Genomic DNA, 20,192 nt, shown 5'->3' with positions numbered 1-20,192 from the left:
ATATGTATATACCAATTACCAACCACTCAGTCAAATTTTAAAGTAGCTATAGTAAATATGGGGCGAGTAGATATGAGGCGAGGTGAATGGGTATTAGCTGACCGGGTGGATATGAGGCAAAGCGGGCGCATGGGTATGGGGCAAGAAATACCTCATATCCACGACCTATGACATGTAGAAATTTTCATATTCGTATCCATCCCTAACTTAATTCCTCATAATACGAATATTTGTAAGAATTTTAGCTCTAATATTTTGGAGGATTAGAACAGGGAGAGTGACAAAGAGAATTATTCACTCTTAGTTGATAATCAAAATTGGTTACATGACCATATATTTATAGGTAACTTAGCCTTACATCTTATGAAGAAGAATAAAGATATACTACAAGATTTGTACATGTGTCTAATTTCTAGATAATGATGGATTTTGCTTTGTTATTTTATTAATTTGTGTTGTTTTTTTTTAATCTAATATTTGTGCTTCAGTTTGAGAAAGAATTCTAGAGAAATACAACTATGAGTTGTGGCTTTTGTCAAGAAATTAATTTAGTTTAGTTTCTTGATTTATACGCGAACTTCCATTTTTCGAGAAATTAAATTTTTTTTTGGTTTAAGATTATATTGAATTATAGAAAATAACTTGTGAATTCATTTGGGTTTATTGAAATCTCATTGTTATTAAAAATGTAAGATTGTGTACATGTAATTCTTATAATTCTAAATAGGTAGAATAAAAGAACCAATTAAGAATATAATTCTATAAAGTGTTATTGTTAAATTAGGCTGGACTTATTGTGAATGCCAGCATATTAACGGGGGAACACAAGTGCACACACTTCATAAGCCAAGGAGATATATACCATCCTAAAACCATATGGCAATGGGAAGAAGGTCTCTAATAGCTTATAAAGCGTGCACACTATTTTCAATTTATCGATGTGAGATAACTCATCCCAACAGCTATTGATTATCCAGAAGACCAAAACCCATTACCCACTTAATTTCCTCATTGATAAACATAAAAGAGTATATTATTGCAAAAAGAATCACATGAGTGATGTGCATTAGCCCTCCTATTAACTTAATCAAAGGTAGCAGTAAAGATAGTATTGATAATTCTGATCCTAAAATTGGCTTAAATAACTTAATCATCTTTTTTTTCTTTTTGAAAGAGGGGTGTTTGGACACAACAATGACAAGAAATAATGTAGAAGATGATGAGAAACAAAATATAGACAATAGAGATGACAAACAACACACACAACAATATATGAGGTATCTTAGATATTTCTCAACAAATGTTTACTTTCATTAACAAATTCTATAATGCATCAATGAATAAACTCTCATACTTGAGAAGAAGCTCTCAAGTCATACATCTCACTAATGCAGATCTCTCACTATACGTATTAATATATAGAAGAAAAGCTCTCTTAGTGTTTACTATAGCCCCCTTACAAAGAATTAGCCATCACTAGAACTGTTGTTTATTGATTCTATGGATGCATAAGTCCTTTTTATAGAGGGTATATTGCACTCTAGAATGACACATCAACTCTATAATAAATCACAACATTAAACCAAAATTAATGTCCCATTAAATCACCCACTTAACTCCCCAATAATGTAGCTGTAAATCAAAGATCATGTGCTATTAAGTCACATATTAACTCACCAATAAAGTAGCAATTAATTACAAACTTAATTGCACTTTTATTGCACCCTTAATATTGTTCTCAACATGACGTGCCTTCTATTGAGTTATTGAATCACCACCATCACACATAGATAATTTGACACTTACTCTAACACTTTCATCTTTCTCTTACCTCATGGGAAAAGTTTATTAGAGCGAGATTATTTGTTATCAGTAGTTATGGCCACTTTAGACCCAATAGTCATATGACAGAACTGCGTACTTATTGTAGTATCTTGCCTTCAAGACTAGACCCCTTACTCTTTAGGTGTATGCTTGAGTAAGTTGTTGAGCTTTAATGCGCCTGTTTAGGCAAGATGTTGATCTCTCAACGCGCATGTACAGGTATACCTACAAGCTCTTAGTTCTCATCAGATAATCAATGTTTGTATGATTAGATTGAGCCTATTTAATCAGTTGGACCTCTTAGATAGTCGTATCAGAACAATGATATAATGCACAAACTCAACAATCAACCACATTGAAGTGAAAAATGTAAGGAAATGAGTGCAGAAACATACAAGTAGAAGAGAAATTTGAACAATTCTTGATCACTATTTCCTCTTCTCATCCTCTCTTTCTAGTCTCACCAAGCTCTACAAGCAAGGTCAAAATAGCTTCGCACATTTCACAACAATTAGGCCCAGTAGGATTCTTCTTCCATGAAGAGTAAACCATCCAAGCATGATCGAGTTTCTTATCAGGCCTAATCACCACAGAACCCGGTACTTCAGCATCACGACATGTAACAAGTCCATCGCTCTTTTCCCCGTACCTCAGTTTGAGATGGAGTGCAGTTATGGCCATGGCAGCTGATACAGGAATCACGACAGGCACTCTTCTTGATGGTTGGACGTTATCATCACTGAATAAGCCGCAGCATTTTGGGATCGGAAACCATGGGAGCTCAGCATGGGCTATATGAGTCAATGAGGCAAGAACACTAAGACCAATATTTGCTTCAGAATGGAAAGAAATGAGTGGAATTTCTTCAGGAAGTTTGTGACTTAAAAGAAATTCCTTTCTTTTCTCATATGTGAGATCTTCTAAAGCCCGAAAATCACCCTAAGGAAAGAACGAATCACAAACAAGTTAAATAAAATTCAACCACTCACACAACATCGAAATACTAGCAACAACAATGTCAAAACCTTAATCTCAACATATGGGATCGGCTATATAAACCATTACAGATAAAGGTGACAAATTATGAGACAAATGAAAATTTCCAAAGATCCTAAGAAAGTTTCTCAAAGTGTTTCATATTTGCATTTGGTTAGTAAAAGAAAGTATAGTAGACTATACCTTAATGAATTTGCAAATAATAAGCTCCATAACCCTCCTTGCTTCCTTGTCTGCAATTTGGCCTTCACGAAGTACATCAGAAGCGATAGGAGTTCCTCCATACGGTGACTGCACAAGGGCCAATCCTGCAACCTTCCCTTGCAAGTCTTTCCAATATTTGGACAATGCTGCGGCTGCATCAACTCCGCCTTTACTGTGACCAAGAAGCATTACACGCTTTCCCGATCCCCAATAAAGCTCCTCGATATAATGTTTCAACTCCCAGGCATTGTGCTCCACCGAGGCCTACCCTTATGAACCAGAAAACAGATCAGCAAACAAAAGAGGCCTAACATAAGAAAACATTCTTTGAAAAGAAAACATTAGAAAACATTCTTTACCTCACTGTGAATCTTGGCGATGTGGCAAGCAAGACCCATCTTTGAAAAGAATCGTTTGGTGGCCACAAAGTACAAGGGGCCGTGATTACTAAAGAGGCCTAACATAAGAAATTATCAAAACATTGGAAACATGCTTTATGCATTAATGATTTAATGTCGATCATCAAATCAAAACAACTAAATGATGAATCTTCATTGATATTCACCTGGTATAAGAAGGTACACAAGTGAATCAGGTAGTATATGTTTCCCATTCCTGAGTACAATAAAGACACGAATTCAAAATTCAGAAGAAATCATCTCAAACATTCAAAAGACGCAAGACGATGAACGCAATAAGCTTTGTGGCTTGTCATCTACGGTTTAGACTTAAATGTATGTACCTGACATCTTCAAGTAGTTCCAAGAACCTGGTAGTTCCATCTTTTACCGGAGGCATCCCAGGTGTGCGCTGCATCCACCCTATATCATCAGACGATCCATGCAAACTCGTCTGCACTCGGGATATGATGCTGAAAAGATAGCAAAGGAATCGATGTTTTTTACTTCAAAGTCATAATTACATGCTATTCTTGGTTATGCATACCTCTTAACTCGTTCCATCGTATATTTGCAATAGCCTAGAAAATACCTCCAAGAAGCCAATGCTAGTCTCCGAAAAACTCTCAAACAACATAATGGAAGCGTCAAGCTACATTAAATATGCAACAAGATATACTTGTAAGAAACCAAAACATTCTCAAGTATTATTATTAGTAAATCTGCAATAATAGTACCTGTTAATAATAAGGGGAGCATCTCTATGAATTTCTCTAATTTTTGTATCTGTTTCTGTACTTGTATTTGTATACACAGACAAATGCTCAATGGCATTTGGCAATCTTTTCTGTGTTTCTCTATTTGTGGGAGCATTATGTTTACTGGGTGATGAACATTCTCCAAAATCAGATCTGCCCGGATGATAACTTGCAGAACTTGAATACTCAATGGAGCCAACTGCAAACAGCCTTCCAGAATATCCCTTAAAAGTTCCAAAGTACAAATCTTCTAGAAACAACAAGGACATGAATTTAGTAACACATGCCTAGACAATCAATAGAAAATCACGGTATAGTTCTTAAACCTGAGAGAAATATTAATCGATAATCATATCCAATGTCACATATTCGCTAATCTCCTCAAAAATCGCAATTTGATAAAAGTGAAGTAGTTAGCGAATTATGTTACACTAATCCTGTTACACTAAAAACTCACCGATAAAGTGAAGTAGAGAACCACTTAGGTAAGCGGTCAAATCCAAGAGCCGGGTAAATATGTCATCCATTGATGTCCTGCCACCGGACTGTTTAAACACAAACAGACATACTCAGGGATTAACAACAAGGAAAGATCGAAAGAGATCACTGAGCTTCTGATCATACGTAAACGCGTATAGACACAAACTCAACAAACCAAGATATCCATTCTTGTACTCACAATATCCAATTTCCAAACATCAAAACAAACTTTAAACATATGAGTGAAACCAAGAGTTCAAAAACTTATACTTGTTAAGAAAACTTGATCCAGTTTTAGATCACTCATTGCAAGATGTACATCAATAGTATAGAAGCCAAATTTAGAGATCAACAGAAGCAAAACATACTTCATCAATTCCCACAAAATATGAATATCTCCAAACTATCAGGAAAAGTGCAACCCAAAGATGACGCATTATCACAAATCTTATACTACATCTGTCTCTTTGAATTTGTTACATATGTACAAAAATGTTTTCATTTCGACTTTCACAATACCATATTCAAAAGGTCTTAATTTTGATTTGGGAAACACAACAATCAAAGGGACAGATGAATAAAAAATGAATTAGCACATACCTTCAAAACCCATAAGCAGATAGCCTTCAGAGTTCAAAACAAATCAAATGCAAGGATTTATGTAATCTCAGATATTATTGGAGGCTCCACATCTAGCACCACATCTCCACTCCATGCCTGCACTAATAAGATATACTCCACTATATATATAAATCATATTTTCTGAAAAATATTTAATGGAAGAGATAAAGATATTATTATTTTATTTAAATAAAATATAATAAACAAAAATGAGAAAAAGTTAGAAAGGCCATAAAATTGGAATGGTGTAAAAGTCATACCATAAGAGATGACCAAATGATAGTTATCCACTTCATGCTGTTATCAACCACATCTGATCCACATGACTTCATTCAAAACCCATAACTTTGGAATTTGGAATTGTAAACTTTAAAAAAAAGTAAAAGCTTACTAAAGGATACAAATTATATATATATATATATATATATATATATATATATATATATATATATATATATATATATATAAAAGTTTTGGAAAGAAAATTCCCGGTATATAAAATTTGATTCCCAACAAAATGTGTAATTGATTAAACAAAGTGTAAAGAAAATTTAATTTTGCTATATTAGTATTTGAAAATGAACAGTTCATGATGTATTCACCATATAAATACAAAATATAGAAGTAATATACTTCCTATATAAAGTAATTAATATAATTTTTATTTATTCAATTTAATATGTACTTTTTCTATATTTCTCCTACTTACAAGTTGCAATACAAAATTCTTGATTGTTTTACACAAAATGTTGAAAAGAATACATGTTGAGAAAAAAAAAATCAATTTTCTATAATTGTTTTATCTGCAAGCTAAGGGTGCAATACTATATTAGGTTTCCCAAAATCTGAATTCAGCAAAATAATTAGTAAGATGGGAATTTAATTTTAAATTTTGTAAAAAATAGTATAGTTTACTGAGGAAAGTGAAACCGCCATTTATGAAGGAAATTTAACTGTCACGCTTCAACCGTGAGCATTAATAATAAGTCAGTCCAACTATTTTTCGCAAAAGTTTGGACCAAACTTAATAATTCTGACATTTGAAACTCTTCTGAAACTTTGAAATTCAATTAGTATCACTTTTTTCTACCAAATCAAAAATAACTTTGAAATAATTAACTCAACCAAAAACTCACTTAATGGTTAAAGTCTATGATGTATTACATATTTTAACGGTCTTTTCATATGAGAGTTTATAGGCTAAAAGTGTAAATGTTGCATATATTCTCCTTGTAATATTTCACTTTAAACGAGAGATAATTGAAATTCGAATTTGTGATATCTTATTATGCTAATCAACTCAACCAAACGCAAGTCATAATTAAAGCCCGAGAATATATTAACATGTTTGTGATGTTATATACTCTAATTATAAATCACAAAATCAAAATCTTGTCTTATAAAAGTAAATATCACATCTCAAAAAAAGTTCAAATTTCAGAAAAGGTACTGGGTTGGAGTGGTAAATGACAGAAGAAACGTAGGAGTAGAATAAGTACAAGATTTGCGTGAGCAGCTGAGTAGTTTGATATAGAAATTGCTGCATTTTTAACCGCTTAGTTAGCAGTAATTTATATCCAATCTTTATATTTCGCCACCCTTTTCATTTTATCGCCACCCCTGAGTAAATTACCATTTTACGCTTACTTTATAAAAAATTAACAATATTGCCATTAACGGTGAAATTCCTATATATATACCACACTCCACTTAAAATTATTCTCACTACAACTAAATACAACTCACTAAAGCTAAATCTCGGAGCAAAAATTAAGTACAATCCCCAAATTATTAATCGAGGTAAGTTATTTTTAATTTAATTAGTTGCAAAAGAAAAAAAAAATTTCAAAATGAGGCGCCCAGATCTGGGCGCCTCGTTTTTAATTTTTTTTTTTCGTGTATTTAGGATTAATTAATATAAATTTTGAATTATTATTGTAAATTTGTATGTTGTAATGTGTAATTTTTATATTTTTATATTTTTTAGTAAATTTTATATATTGTTTTGAATGCAAAAGAAAAAAAAAATTGAAAGGGCACATAGCTAAACTTATTTATGACGGCTCCGAGCGTACGCCTCCGATTCTAGAATGCCGTATTAGGAAGAGACCGGTGGAGTCCATCATCGGACTGAAGGATATGTCCGATGCGCTAAACGATGTTCTACCTGCCACTTCCCTCGGCCGACTACCGGTCATTATGCACCAGCACATCGATTGTGCTTTGATATCTGCGTTCGTCGAGAGGTGGCAGCCGGATACGAACACCTTCCACATGCCCTGGGGAGAGATGACGATTATGTTGCACGACGTGCAACGCATATTGGGTATTTCTATTGAAGGTTCTCTGCCGGCTGAGCCTTCGGAGGCGGAGTGGGAGGTTGGTATCACCAATCTGTTCGGGGAGCCTCTGTCTGAGCTTCGGCGTAAAGGTTCATTCACCGGCGGATGCATAACCGTTGCTGAATTGATGCGGTTGTGTCATAGGTCGCAGGCCATGGATACCCAGAAGACAGCGTACTATATGGCTGTCATCGGCTCTACCTTGTTGGCGGATAAGTCCAGAATTGGCATGCGACCTCACCCGATACTTGCCGTGAACGACGATCAGCTGGACGTGGCCTGGGGTGCGGTGACCTTGGCGTTCTTGTACAGGCAGCTCGGAATGGCATCTAGGGCTGGTTGCAAGACCATTGCTGGATGCCTCACATTGCTCCAGACATGGATCTATGAGTACTTTCCCGCTTTCCACCCTCATGCTCGCCGAGAAGATGTGCCAAACATGACTAGGGCTAGGGCTGAACAGGGTTTGGTCTAAACCGTAAACCAAACCGGACCAAACCGTAATTTAAGTATTTGGTCTTGTCTACGGTCTGAATGGTCTGGTCCGATTTTTTTTTTCTTTTAAACAGTTTACGGTCCGGTCCCGGTTTTTAAATTTGTAGACCAAACCGGACCAATAAACCGTAATAGACTCTAATATTAGGGATTAGGGCAAACATTTTCTTCCTAGTTCTCCTGATCCTGCTGCCGTAAATTAGAAAAGGCAAAAGTTGCCCAGGCCCAGCATCCTCTCTTCTTCTTCCTCGCATCCTGCCCAGGTCTGAGACGCCACGCCATCGACTCTTCTTCTTCCTCGCATCCTGCCCAGTGCCCAGCAGCCCAGGTCTGAGACGCCATCGACTCTTCTTCTTCCTCGCTTCCTTCAACTCTTCAAGCTTCAACCATCGACGACGCTCTGCTTCTGTGGTTCTTCGACGCTCCTCCTCCAATCTTCATTCTCCAATCTCACCATTCACCACGGAATCAAGTGTAGAATCTCGTAATGTAAGTATATTGGTTGATTTTTTGATTTTTTAGGGTTCTTTTTATCAGTTTTTGTTTAAATTCGAATTAGGGTTCTAAATATTTCTAAATATACAGTTTTCAATTTTGTTTATTTGCTTAATCTCTGCTTTTGGTTGATTTCAGTTGAATGTTAAATGAAATAATCTCAACTTCCTTCAAAAAGATTGCTTAATCTTCATTCTGTTTATTTGCAGTATTGGAATTTGGAAGAATCAACATTTTGTTGGATTGTTTAATTGGTTATGGACGAATTAGGGTTCTAAATTTATGCATTGAAATTTATGTGATTGATTATGTGAAATTTATGCGATTTAGAGCATTTTGAGAGTAATTTGATTGGAAAAATTGCTAGGGTTTATGTTTAGGGTCTATGTTTGATTGTTTTTGGATATGATTTGCATCTGGGTGTTTGTTTTTGATATTAAATTTCATGTTAATGAATTGAATCATATAACTTGCCACTTGCATTGCATTAGAACATATAACTTGCCAGTTGATTATCGTTTATCTTAGATTCTCACTCAATTAAAAAAATTTCAAAAAAAAAAAAAAAAAAACCGTAGACCAGACCAGACCAGACCGTTCTAGAACGGTCTGGTCTGGTCCGGTCTGGTCTTTTGACTGGTCTGGTCTGGTCTGATTTTTCTGTCAAACCAGACCAGACCGGACCGTGTGCAGCCCTAACTAGGGCGGAGATGTGGACACCGAAAAAACCATGTCGTGAGCTGGACAGGTTGAGGGACTGCCGCAAGGTTCTTGATTCAATGACGGAGACTCAGGTACTGTACATTACATTTTGTCATGCATGTTGTTTTCAATTTATAGTATTTTTTTGTGAACTTCGCTTGTATGCAGGTTGAATGGACTCCCTACAATTCTGCTGCTGGTGCGTTGCTGAATGATCACCCACGCACCACCGTAATCGGGGGTATCACGTGCTTTGATGTTGTGGAGGTGTATTTGCCGGAGCGGACATTGCGACAGATTGGGTTCGTGCAGGCTATTCCTCCCGCTCCCATTAGACCAGCCAAGGCTGTCCGACCGGCACACGGTACCTACTACGTGACCTTTCCTTCTGCTGCTGTATATTTGGAGGCATGGAGTAGGTTCCCCTATAGTGCCCGCCTTGTTGAGCAGGGACTTCGTCGGGCTTCTGTTCCTTTTGAGGCTGAACCTAATTACGTTGATTGGTTCAAAGTGTGCTCACACCCATACATAGCCCCGGACGAAGGGCCTACTTCCGGTCCTGGTCCTTCTCAGAGCAGATCTGAATACGTGAGTTTTATTATCATTTTTTTTTCAGATTATTTTTTTAATGAATTAATAACGGACATTATCCTTTTATGTTTTCAGTTCCTGAATGAATGGCCCAGTCGATTCGGTCCACTGGCAAGACTACCTGCTAAGGTTGCGGATTTGAACCCCCGTCAACAACATGCGTTAGAAATATACCTTAATGATTGTAGAGATTTATTTGAAGAATGGCAACTTTTTAAAGGGCATGACCCTGCATAGTCTGTACTGAAACTATTTTACATTAATTATTGCATTTCTTTTCGTCAATGAATGTCATTCGTATACACAATAGTATAATTATGGATTATATACAATTTATAATGAATGTCGTGTATAAATTCTATGGAGTATCTAAATTTACAGCATCGTCAGCGGTGGTATTAGTTGGTTGTGAACGTGGCCCGCATAGATTATTCCAGAGCATAATCCTCGTACTGAAATGTGTGTCAAGATGTTTGGTGAAATTGTCAGCTGCTTGTTTCCAACTAGGATGGATCGGCGGTAGAGGGGACGAATCTTCATTCATTAAAAGTTGAACAAAATGATTTCTATTAACCCAACATATATGTATTACTTTATTTACACTATTCACGCCCGATGCTTTCCTTAACGGGAGAATCAAACAATTGTATTGCGGATTACAGTCAGCAGAACCATAATAAGCAATGGCAATGTTTAGAAATGTTGCTGCAGAGTACAAAGCCATCGGTGCATCAATCCAGTGCATGAAAGGAGCACGTCCGTTTGCGTGTGCACCTATTCTGAATATAGAATCGTCTAGTTCCTCCTGGGATAGATACAAAGTTAGGTATTGCGCTCTATTCATTTGCATTTCCATGCTCATAGCACGCCTTAAAAGAGGCCATGCTTCCTCGCCTCCCAGCTCTGTGACGGCAATTGCTCTAAATCCACAGTTACCATCACCTAACACATCAATCCAGTCGAACAAGTAAGGAGGAAGGATAAATGGGATGTTATTAGGCCATGGAAAGTGTGAAAAATCTCGACCTCCAGGATCATCTACAATAAATGTAAATAAAGTTAATATGCGTAAACTGAGACGAATTAATGAAAAAAACGAAAAATATAGTCAAGTACCGGATAAGTTGAAACTGAACTTAATTCCTACTGAGGATTGCGTCTCTCGACCACTAGATCTGCCACTAGATCTCCCGCGGGAAGAAGATCTAGACCCTCGACCGCGAGAAGATGATCTGCTATATTCAAATGAACTTTTTCTCCTTCTCATGTTTTCACTTGTGCTTGGTCTTCCCTTTCTCGGTGGACTAGCGTACGGCTCAGGTATTTCCGCGCCATCTGGGTGTAGTTCATATTCAAGTAACTGAGACATTCGGCGAACAACAGCGGGATCAGATTTGAGGACTTCTTCGACCAGAGATTGAAAGTACTCTTTGTCATTGGCGTTCGGGTATCGTACTCCTTCATCGGTTTCGTCTCCTACCTCGGTGTACCTCAAAGTACTCCAGAATTCATGAATGTTATCCAAATACAAAGCACCATGTGATCCGATGGACATATGTAAATAACATGCACACGGCAATCCAAGGGTTTGTTGAAGTACACAACCACATTTGTTAAACAAAAAATCACCGAGTTCTAACATGCGGTTATACTCAAGCTGGAGCTGCTCCAAGGCATAGAGAGATACGTGGCGATATAGAGGTCTAAAGTAATGTTGTCGCATCGATCTTTGTACAGAAGACATGGAATCCTGTAGCGCTTGTCGGATTGTAGCTTGCTGATTTGTAATCTGTGCGTGCGCCCTTTTGAAAAGGGTATCGAATGAGCTATTACCGCTACCAAGGTAATACTTAAAAGACGAGTGTTGGCTTTCAACTCTGCTGGTAGTCCGGTTACCCAAGTGTAAACAATCATTCGTCCACGCACGGACAAATTTCTCTCTCAGTGGAACCCATGTTCCAGTCAAATACCGAACGACCTTTTTGTTCCTAACCGACCACGTACTGACGATCACTTGCCATTTATCTTCATATTCCTCGATCGTAGAACTTTCAACCAAGGGGTTCCATCTACTTATCCTGAATACCTGCCCTTGTTGATTTTTCTTGCCGCCACACAACTTGTCCACCATGTTCTCAACGTCGTTGCCAATATGCCAGATGCATAACAAATGCCGCACATCTACATTAAACAAAACATTGAACGTAATTAAGACATTATCATTAGATATAACCACAATAATGAATCAGCAAAGCCTTTTTATCTGGGAAGATGTCACGAATAGCTGCAGATAAACCTTCGTCTCGATCGGTTACAATGACGCTAGGAGTCTGAGCAGTGCCGAAAATATCTCTCAATCCCTGCAGCACCCACGAATACGACACAGCCGCCTCATCTCGCATCAAACAAAACGCAACCAAGAAATTGTGATTGGTTGGCGTCATTCCGATCACTTCACATAGTGGCCACTTTTTTTTGTTCGTTTTGTACGTTGTATCTATCAGCACAACATACGGCCACGTACGTATCATTTGGATAGAGGTAGGATTTGCAATTAATAGTCTGCTCAATTGCCCTTCGTTATCCAAGTCTGTCCATACCACATAATTAAGTTCTGTGGCCATATGAAGACAGTGTTGAAGGGAAGTCCTACCCTCCATCTCTTCTCTCCTTATTGATTGTCTAATATTATATATCTGATTCAGACTAGCATAAAAACCAGGAAAATTATCTCTAATAGAATTCATAATAAAGGCCGGTTGCATTCCGGTTGCACTAAGCTGTCGTATGTGCTCCCGAATGTCTACATTAATCCTATTTGCCCTTACATGACCATCTCTGTACATCAAGAACAGGTGGTTATGTTTTCCCTTTTCACCAGGACACACCCTTACCGTCCAAGGTCTTTCTGGTGGTTTACGACTACTTCCTACAATCATAAATTTACACCCGCAACTTCTACTTTTAGAACCAGGTCGGGCAGTATTATCTAGATTATGTACATCACCCCTAATATTACCATAGCGGTGACATCTTAAATAGACACTAACTCTAGAACGTCCTTCTTTCTTTTTATAAGAAGCACGTGTAAATTGAAAACCGATTGTTATTGCTATCGCATCGGCCCAACTATGTAACTCATCTAAGGAGATAAATTCCCTATCCGTAACAAAGCTACCAGAGTAGTCTACGTTGTCTCCAAAATTTTCAAACTCCTGCAAATTTGAAATATAAATAATATAAATTAAGTACATTAATGACTACAATAATAATAATAATAATAATGACAACAACAACAACAAATTAAAAACATTACGTAAATAAAAAAATCTTAAAAATTTAAATTTATCAACAATAAAAATTAATACGGAAAATAAAAAAAAATTAATACGGAAAATAAAAAATAGTACTAACAATAATAATAATAATAATTAAAAAAAATTAATACGGAAAAAAAAAAAATTCACAGGCGCCCAGTTTTTTGCGCCTGAACCATGGTTCAGCCGCCCAGATTTGTGCGTCTTTTTTTTTTTTTTTTTAATTTTCCAACGACAACTTTACGTACCGCATCCGACTCATAGTCGCTTTCGTTAGCCATATTTAACCAATTACGAGTTACCACTTCTTTAACACTTTTTAGAGAGATAATACCAGTTTTTAGAGAGATAGTACCGTGTTTTAATTCGTATTTCATACGCATCTCAGAATTCCATATATATAGACAAATCTTACGCATTAAATTCTTATTAGTGTTATTAAGCGTGATTTTACATTTATTAATTAATTTTTAAGTATAGTGGCAATTTTGTAATTTTTTTAAATACAGGAGCAAAAATGTAATTTTACAGGGGGGTGGCGATAAAATGAAAAGGGGTGGCGAAAAATAGTATCACCCAATTTATATGGCTGCCTGCTGCCAACTTCCTGCTGCCTACACAAATCTTACGCTTTAAGTAACCTAACTGCACACTGACACTGTTTTAGATTGCTTGCGTCGCCTTTAAATCCGGATTTCACTCCAGTGTTTCTTAAGGGTATACTCCATTGTAATTTGGTTCATTACTCAACCTCAGATTCCATTTTGCACGCTCCCACTTTACTCCTTAGGGCGGTCATTCAAGGATTAATATTTTCACTGTATCCGTTTCGCTTTGGGCAGATATGGGTTCAAATCTAGCGGTAACAATCTGTCTTTTACGAGACTGTCTCATAATGAGACAACCTTAAAATGAGAAGTATGAGACTATTTAATCCAAGTATGAGGCTCACAATGAGATTGTTTTATACAAGAATTTGTGTTAATAAATTTGATGGAGGTTGAGCGAGTAAATATGGGAATCATAACCATATATTAAAAAATATTTTTATAACGATAGTGAGAAACATGTGAAAACTCTAGGTAATATAAAAATGTTAAAATACAATTAATGAGAGATATATAGGTATATAAGCATTAATAAAATGTTAAACTAATCATGGACAATTTTTATTTTGTCCAAAATTTGTGATATAAAAGTAAAATTTTACAATTGGAACAATAAACGAAATAGAGTTATAAAATTAGTAAGAGAGATCAAATTAAAAAATTCAAAGTACAATATATAGATTAAGTTTTTTTTTCCACGTACCAATATTAATAATTTAACTGGTAAAACGTAATATAACTAAAGAGCCTTGTGCAAATTTTAATTCATAATCATGTGTTTTTAGCTTTTCTAATGATTAAGAAAGATTTTTTTTACATTGGACATTAGTAATTTAAAATATTTACCATATACAGAAATAAATGAGCATAGTTATGCTAAAGTCTTGTATATACTTTATCATATGCACTCTTTTGATGTGCGATAATCTTAACATATATTAAAATAGTAAGTATTTTTATTTAACAATCAAATATAATAATTGGGAAATACTTGCTATTATTAGATTACTAAAAAAAAATAATTTTAAAACTATGTCCAAAACCATGTAGAAAAGTTACTAACACCGAATTATCATGTAAACTTTCTTTTATTCTTTTAAGATTTAAAGAACATAGACGAAAAAATTCCTTTGAACCCATCATGATTTTTTATCGGCTTGGGATCTGAAATACTCTGCTATACCAAATAGAATGAAGAATCATATGAAAAATGTCGTATTTCTTAGGCCGAGCATGCCAGAGGAAATGCTTCTGTACTCTTCTCACTGCGTATTGCAACTTCATATACTTCTCTTCTGGTATTGATGTCAATATCGTTTTCAACTTTGGAATGTCTTTCTCTGCTATAATGATCGAGAATGCCTCCCAGTTCAAGATCTCGAAAAAGGGAGGCACAAAATTGTCTGATATTATCACGGGCACACATTCGTATAAGATGGCCTCCACGACTCTTGGGCTATTGACCTCGTGACCCTTAGGGCATAAGCAATACTTGCTACTCTTCATGTGCTGGATATAGCTCGTCCGTTTAGATATACTTATGGGCAATACACCATATATTCTCATATCAGGGTCCTTGTCCTTCCAATGTCTTAACAGGATTGGACGGAGATACCCATGGCTGTTTCCAGCATAGAAGGCCAGAATGTTCCTATACGATGGCTGTTTTCCTCCAATATCTCTTGTAGGATTTTTCACAATGCGGACTAATGTTTCTGGCAGCGATACATCCCTTCCTATTTTGAATCCTATGGTTATATCAGCGTTGCAAAGAGCTTTGATGCTGTTCTTCATATACTGCCTTGTTTCATATGGGGCCTAAAATTATTCAAGATGAAGATATACAACATCAACACCAACATTTGAAATTATAACAACTAAAATTTAAACGACAGAATTGGGTCAATCAAGGCTTTGCTAGGTATCAGAAGCAGCTTATGATTTTCTAACAAAAGTACTTGTGGGAAAGCAGAGGGATATCGGTTTGCTTCATTTTTCAGAGGAGCTCCATATTTGCAAAGGGATGGAAAACACTTTTCCACCCAAGTTTTCCATTTGAAATCTCTAGAAAAACCAAGCAACAGAAAATAAGGAAAGGTTTTCCCCAAACTAAACATCCCTTAATTATGCCAAATTTGCAATAAATAAGCTGGTAAAATCACTAATAGTGTATAGAGAACTTCCCATACCACAAAAGCACCCATTGAACATATGCTGGAGAGTTTTCTATCACAGAACATATTCTACTCTCTGTGGAGACGAGCATATGGTCATGGCTATGAAGCTTTTACCTTCCTTCCAAATATTTCCCATTTGATCAAGATCTTTATTGATGGATAAAGAAAAACAAATCGCTTCTTATCCTTTCCCTCCCTTTACTTAGAAAATTGAAGAATTATCAAGTCATTTCTTCTATCCCAACAACTTCTTCTCCTTCTTTCCATCCCTCCCTATCCTTAAAATATCCTATCCGATCAAGGCTACAGACTTATATTATTACGAAAGGACTAGAAAAGTAAACTCATGTCATGATAGTTTTCAATTTCACTGTTTTAAGTTTGATCAAGCTGTTGGTAAGATATTGCCAGTGCTTTCCAGTTTCAATTACTCAATTTGAAGGATCCAACAAAGAAGAAAAGGAAAAAATCTAGCATAGAGAATAAAAAGGACATACCCAGTCATGGCATGCAACAACAAAGTGATCTGCTCCCCCGGTTCGGTTCCAGAATGGATATCTAGCTGCAATTTGTAAACTATAATCTTTAACACATTGCATCAACTTCGTACGGTTATGAGAGTTTGGCACATACAGAGTATACTCCAGCATCTTTGAGCTCAAAGGCATATAAAATAGGTGTGCCTTTTTTGGGTTTTTCACAACATAGTGCTTGTTTCCCTCCATGAGTTTCATGAACCATCCCTCTGAAGCATATAGTCCTTTCAGTAATGGTTGATGAAATATGGGTTTTTTCCCATCTTTATAAACATAAACTCTTAATGTTTTCTCCATTAATTCGTAGCTCCTGCAACAGTATCGATATATTAGTGAAAAGAAAGCAAGATATCCAAACAGTAACAATTTGTTGGGATATTAGTTTGGAAAATAAAAATAGAGAGTAGATAATAGGGGAAGTCTCCCTTATTATGTTTAGATGGGAAAGCAAGTGAGAGGAAAAGAAATAGAACAGAAATAGTATTTCCCTTCCAATTTCCACTTTTTGAGAGATTTGTTTTTAACAAAATGAAAGACTAAATCCCTTCAAATCCCTTCCTTCTAAATCCTTCCCCTCCAAACCTGTGTCCAAAACAACGGAAACTATATCCCTCTAAATGTATTCCTTTCCTTTTCCTCCAATTCTAACGGCCCGTTTTGTTAATGATACTAATTGGTGGTAATGGGAATGATTTGTAGTAATAGATTTTCATGATATGTATCATATTATTACCATGGTAATAAAAGTTTGATCATAAAAAGGTTTTTTTGTTCACAATTTTTCATTACCACGTAACACCACATGGCCACATGTTTAAGTGGTAATGTATTGGAATGAATTTTACGAAGAAAATGAGATTGTTGAAGGATAATAAGTCAATTATTAAATTTGTCAAGAAATATTCTTATCAAAATTACACTAACATTCCATTGCCATTCCCGCCATTTAGTACCGAATACCAAACGGCCGTTAATTCAAACAAAGTGTAGACCTCCTATACCACCACCAAATGTAATGGGTAATCACCGTGTCAATACACAGAATTTTAACTCAAATGTTTGAAAATGCATCAATTTTCAAGGCATTACATATTGAAGTTACAATACTTAGCATTTCTCCAAGCCTAAAAGGAGGAGAAAAACATATAATCATATGACTTAGTCGATTATTTCTAATCGGATAAGCATTAGTCACAGATGACCTTTCTTATCCTTTGTCTTTGATACCAAAAAGGAATAAATATTTAAACACATGAAACATGTGACTCAATCCAACCTTCTCGCTAAGTATGTAAGAATTCACAATTAATTGATGAACTTTTGATCTTACCTCATAAACACAGAAACATTTCTGAAAACAGGAGCATAAAGTTCTTTGACAACATTTGGCGCAGCAGAATTCAGAATCTTCAACTTTGCATCATAAATTTCCTTGTCACGATCCTTAAGAGACAGCAACTGAGGTTTCTACTACATCACAGGACCACTTTAAAGTTAAAAAAATTCTTCACAATGTCAACAAATATCAAAGACACCATTTACATAATCTCAAATCGCAAGAGCTATTAGAAAGTGGATATAGTTGATGGACATACCAATTTAATTGAAGAAGAAAAGTGTTGAGATACCATTTTGTTTATCCTATCAATGGGTATTACTATGGTCGGCGGCCCAGGTCTCCCTTTTTTTCTTCTTCGAGTACGCATAATCTTCGAATCATTCCTTAACAAGGTAAATTCAGTGTCTGGGAGCTCCCTCAAATCCTCAAATTGTACTAGATTTGCTTGGTTCCAACTCTCCACATTCTCACTCTCATCAATACTAAAACCGTCATTCAAATGCAAACTGTTGTTGCGCAATGTTTGATGTTCAGGTTCAACCATCTGCTCAATTCTACGAGTATTACTCAATTCTACCCTAGAACTATTTACCGAGACATCATCTAAAAATTTAGGTCCTAACATCTTATCAAGTTCAAGAGGTTCATCCTGGGCTTCGCCTTCAGATGTGATATTATTATCTATAATTCTATCTACATTAATTACCAATAAGTTGTTATTCTGTCTAAAGTTATAATCCTTACTATCATCATCTTTTTCTACGGCTCCGACAAGAATTGAAGGATTGATCTCACTCTCATTTTCTGATTTTACCAATGATTGGATTAAGTTAAAGCCACTTTTGACACTAGAGTGAGCTCCATTATTTGGAAGTAAAGACTTCAGTGCATTTCCATAAGGAAGCATAAAGTACTGAAGCATCAAACATGTAATAGCAACAATACACAGTATTAAAATATTCCTCCTTGCTTCAATTTGACATAGCTTCTTGAATTTAGCATAATACTCCATACCCAGAACAAAAATCAAAACTTCAACTCTAATTTAGGGTATTTTCATATGGGTATCTAATTACTTCACATTTCCAAGCAAAAGAAGTAAAATTGCCAACGCCCAGTTCACTGCAAATACAAAACCAACAGAAAATATATTGAATATAAAGAACACAGAAAACTAATTGATTAATACTTCTAATAATCAGTGATTGTTCCTTTTTCTAAAAACAATTTCAGTATTAGAAAACCTAGAAAAAAATCCTGGAATTCAGGGAAGGTAGAAATCTAAAGAGGATAACTAATTTAAGCAACAATTATAGTAATTACATGAATCAAAGGCAGATGAAGAAAGAAAAACCGTGATTAACAGATAGCGAGGCAAATACTAGTAGTATATTAGTTGATTTTCAACATGCTCACAAATTTGAACATGCAAATTTAAAACATAGCACAAGAATTATAACATAAAATCAAATACACAAAAAAAAAAAAAAAAAAAAAAAAAAAAAAAAAAATTCACCTCTACCAAGCAAGTTGGAAAGAGAATTCCAGGAATGATGGTGCAAAAACTAAAGAAGTTGAAGAAAATGAAGTACAATTATTTAGAAATGCAGAGAGTTCCATTTTTTTGCTATAAACTATAGAGAAATTAAATGTGTTAAGCTACTAAAATTGATAATTTTTTTCGCAATCTCTTACTTTTACTTCAGTAAATAATAAATAGAGTGCAACTTGCTCTCAAGTCTCACCGGTAGTACTTGGACCTTATTACTGAGTGGGGTCCGGGACGTAGGATTCTGGATAGGAACAACATATTCAACTAAAATAAATAAATAAATTGTATAAAATTGGATAGAGTTTTGTTTTGTTGGTAAATTTTTACTCCAAATTGACTTGTACAAGTAGAATAATGGAATAATAATCTAGGACACTAGCATAGCAATATATAAAAGGGAAATAAATTTCATGTACACCGCGTCATGATCAAAAAAAAAATCTAAATACTCAAAATGTTTCGACGAAGTAAAAGTTATCTTCTAAAAATGTCTTTATCATTTAAATAAAATTTAGACAACTGTTTATTTACCTAGATCTTGTAAAAGATTCATAATATCAACTTTTTATTTATCAATTTGTAGTCAAAAGGGACGTAGTTTCAGTTTCACGCTCTTCAATTTGACGAGGAATAGTTGTTGAAGAAGAAACATTATTTGATTGTTCTATACTTGTTGAGTTGGAAGGGAATTTGGATTGAAATTATTCTCTACTTACATGTTTGGCAGAAAAACTAGCATTACTAATTCCTTTTAAAT

General features: G+C 35.4%; 2 protein-coding genes across 4 annotated transcripts; both read right to left on the bottom strand.

The window, feature by feature from the left end:
- Nucleotides 1-2,151: 2,151 nt before the first annotated feature.
- Nucleotides 2,152-5,383, bottom strand: LOC130815326 (uncharacterized). 3 transcript variants are annotated; one of them, XM_057681757.1, is made up of 9 exons: nt 5,261-5,383; nt 4,638-4,725; nt 4,160-4,430; nt 4,015-4,074; nt 3,767-3,895; nt 3,590-3,639; nt 3,384-3,481; nt 3,004-3,288; nt 2,152-2,763 (listed from the first exon to the last, which is right to left on the bottom strand). In XM_057681757.1, the coding sequence occupies exons 2-9, from the start codon at nt 4,705-4,707 to the stop codon at nt 2,266-2,268; spliced, it is 1,461 nt and encodes a 486-aa protein (XP_057537740.1). In that variant the 5' UTR covers nt 4,708-4,725; nt 5,261-5,383; the 3' UTR covers nt 2,152-2,265. The 3 variants fall into 3 exon arrangements, with proteins under 3 accessions (XP_057537740.1, XP_057537739.1, XP_057537738.1); XM_057681756.1 differs by having other exon boundaries at nt 3,970-4,074; nt 4,160-4,427; XM_057681755.1 differs by having other exon boundaries at nt 3,970-4,074; nt 5,261-5,382.
- A 9,365-nt stretch (nt 5,384-14,748) lies between these two features.
- On the bottom strand, nt 14,749-19,578 carry LOC130815274 (probable glycosyltransferase At3g07620). Its single transcript, XM_057681688.1, has 5 exons — nt 19,400-19,578; nt 18,140-19,005; nt 17,875-18,011; nt 16,506-16,854; nt 14,749-15,649 (listed from the first exon to the last, which is right to left on the bottom strand). Exons 2-5 carry the CDS (start codon nt 18,893-18,895, stop codon nt 14,981-14,983), a joined length of 1,911 nt encoding a protein of 636 aa, XP_057537671.1. The 5' UTR covers nt 18,896-19,005; nt 19,400-19,578; the 3' UTR covers nt 14,749-14,980.
- Between the last annotated feature and the right edge of the window lie 614 nt (nt 19,579-20,192).

This window comes from Amaranthus tricolor, chromosome 6, assembly GCF_026212465.1.
Source record: "Amaranthus tricolor cultivar Red isolate AtriRed21 chromosome 6, ASM2621246v1, whole genome shotgun sequence".
NCBI lineage: Eukaryota > Viridiplantae > Streptophyta > Magnoliopsida > Caryophyllales > Amaranthaceae > Amaranthus > Amaranthus tricolor.
The sequence above is the reverse complement of the archived record's forward strand: the minus strand, read 5'-3'. Positions and strand labels throughout refer to the sequence as shown.

Bases quoted from the DNA above. Each gene is read 5' to 3' on its own strand.
- LOC130815326 (XM_057681755.1), bottom strand. From the start codon at position 4,707: ATGGATGACATATTTACCCGGCTCTTGGATTTGACCGCTTACCTAAGT. The intron at 3,640-3,766 runs GTACATACATTT...TATTGTACTCAG, and splicing joins GAACTACTTGAAGATGTCAG to GAATGGGAAACATATACTAC. The intron at 3,482-3,589 runs GTGAATATCAAT...TTCTTATGTTAG, and splicing joins TGTGTACCTTCTTATACCAG to GCCTCTTTAGTAATCACGGC.
- LOC130815274 (XM_057681688.1), bottom strand. From the start codon at position 18,895: ATGGAGTATTATGCTAAATTCAAGAAGCTATGTCAAATTGAAGCAAGG. The intron at 18,012-18,139 runs GTATGTCCATCA...GTGATGTAGTAG, and splicing joins TTTCTTCTTCAATTAAATTG to AAACCTCAGTTGCTGTCTCT. The intron at 15,650-16,505 runs GTATGTCCTTTT...GAATAATTTTAG, and splicing joins TTGTTGCATGCCATGACTGG to GCCCCATATGAAACAAGGCA.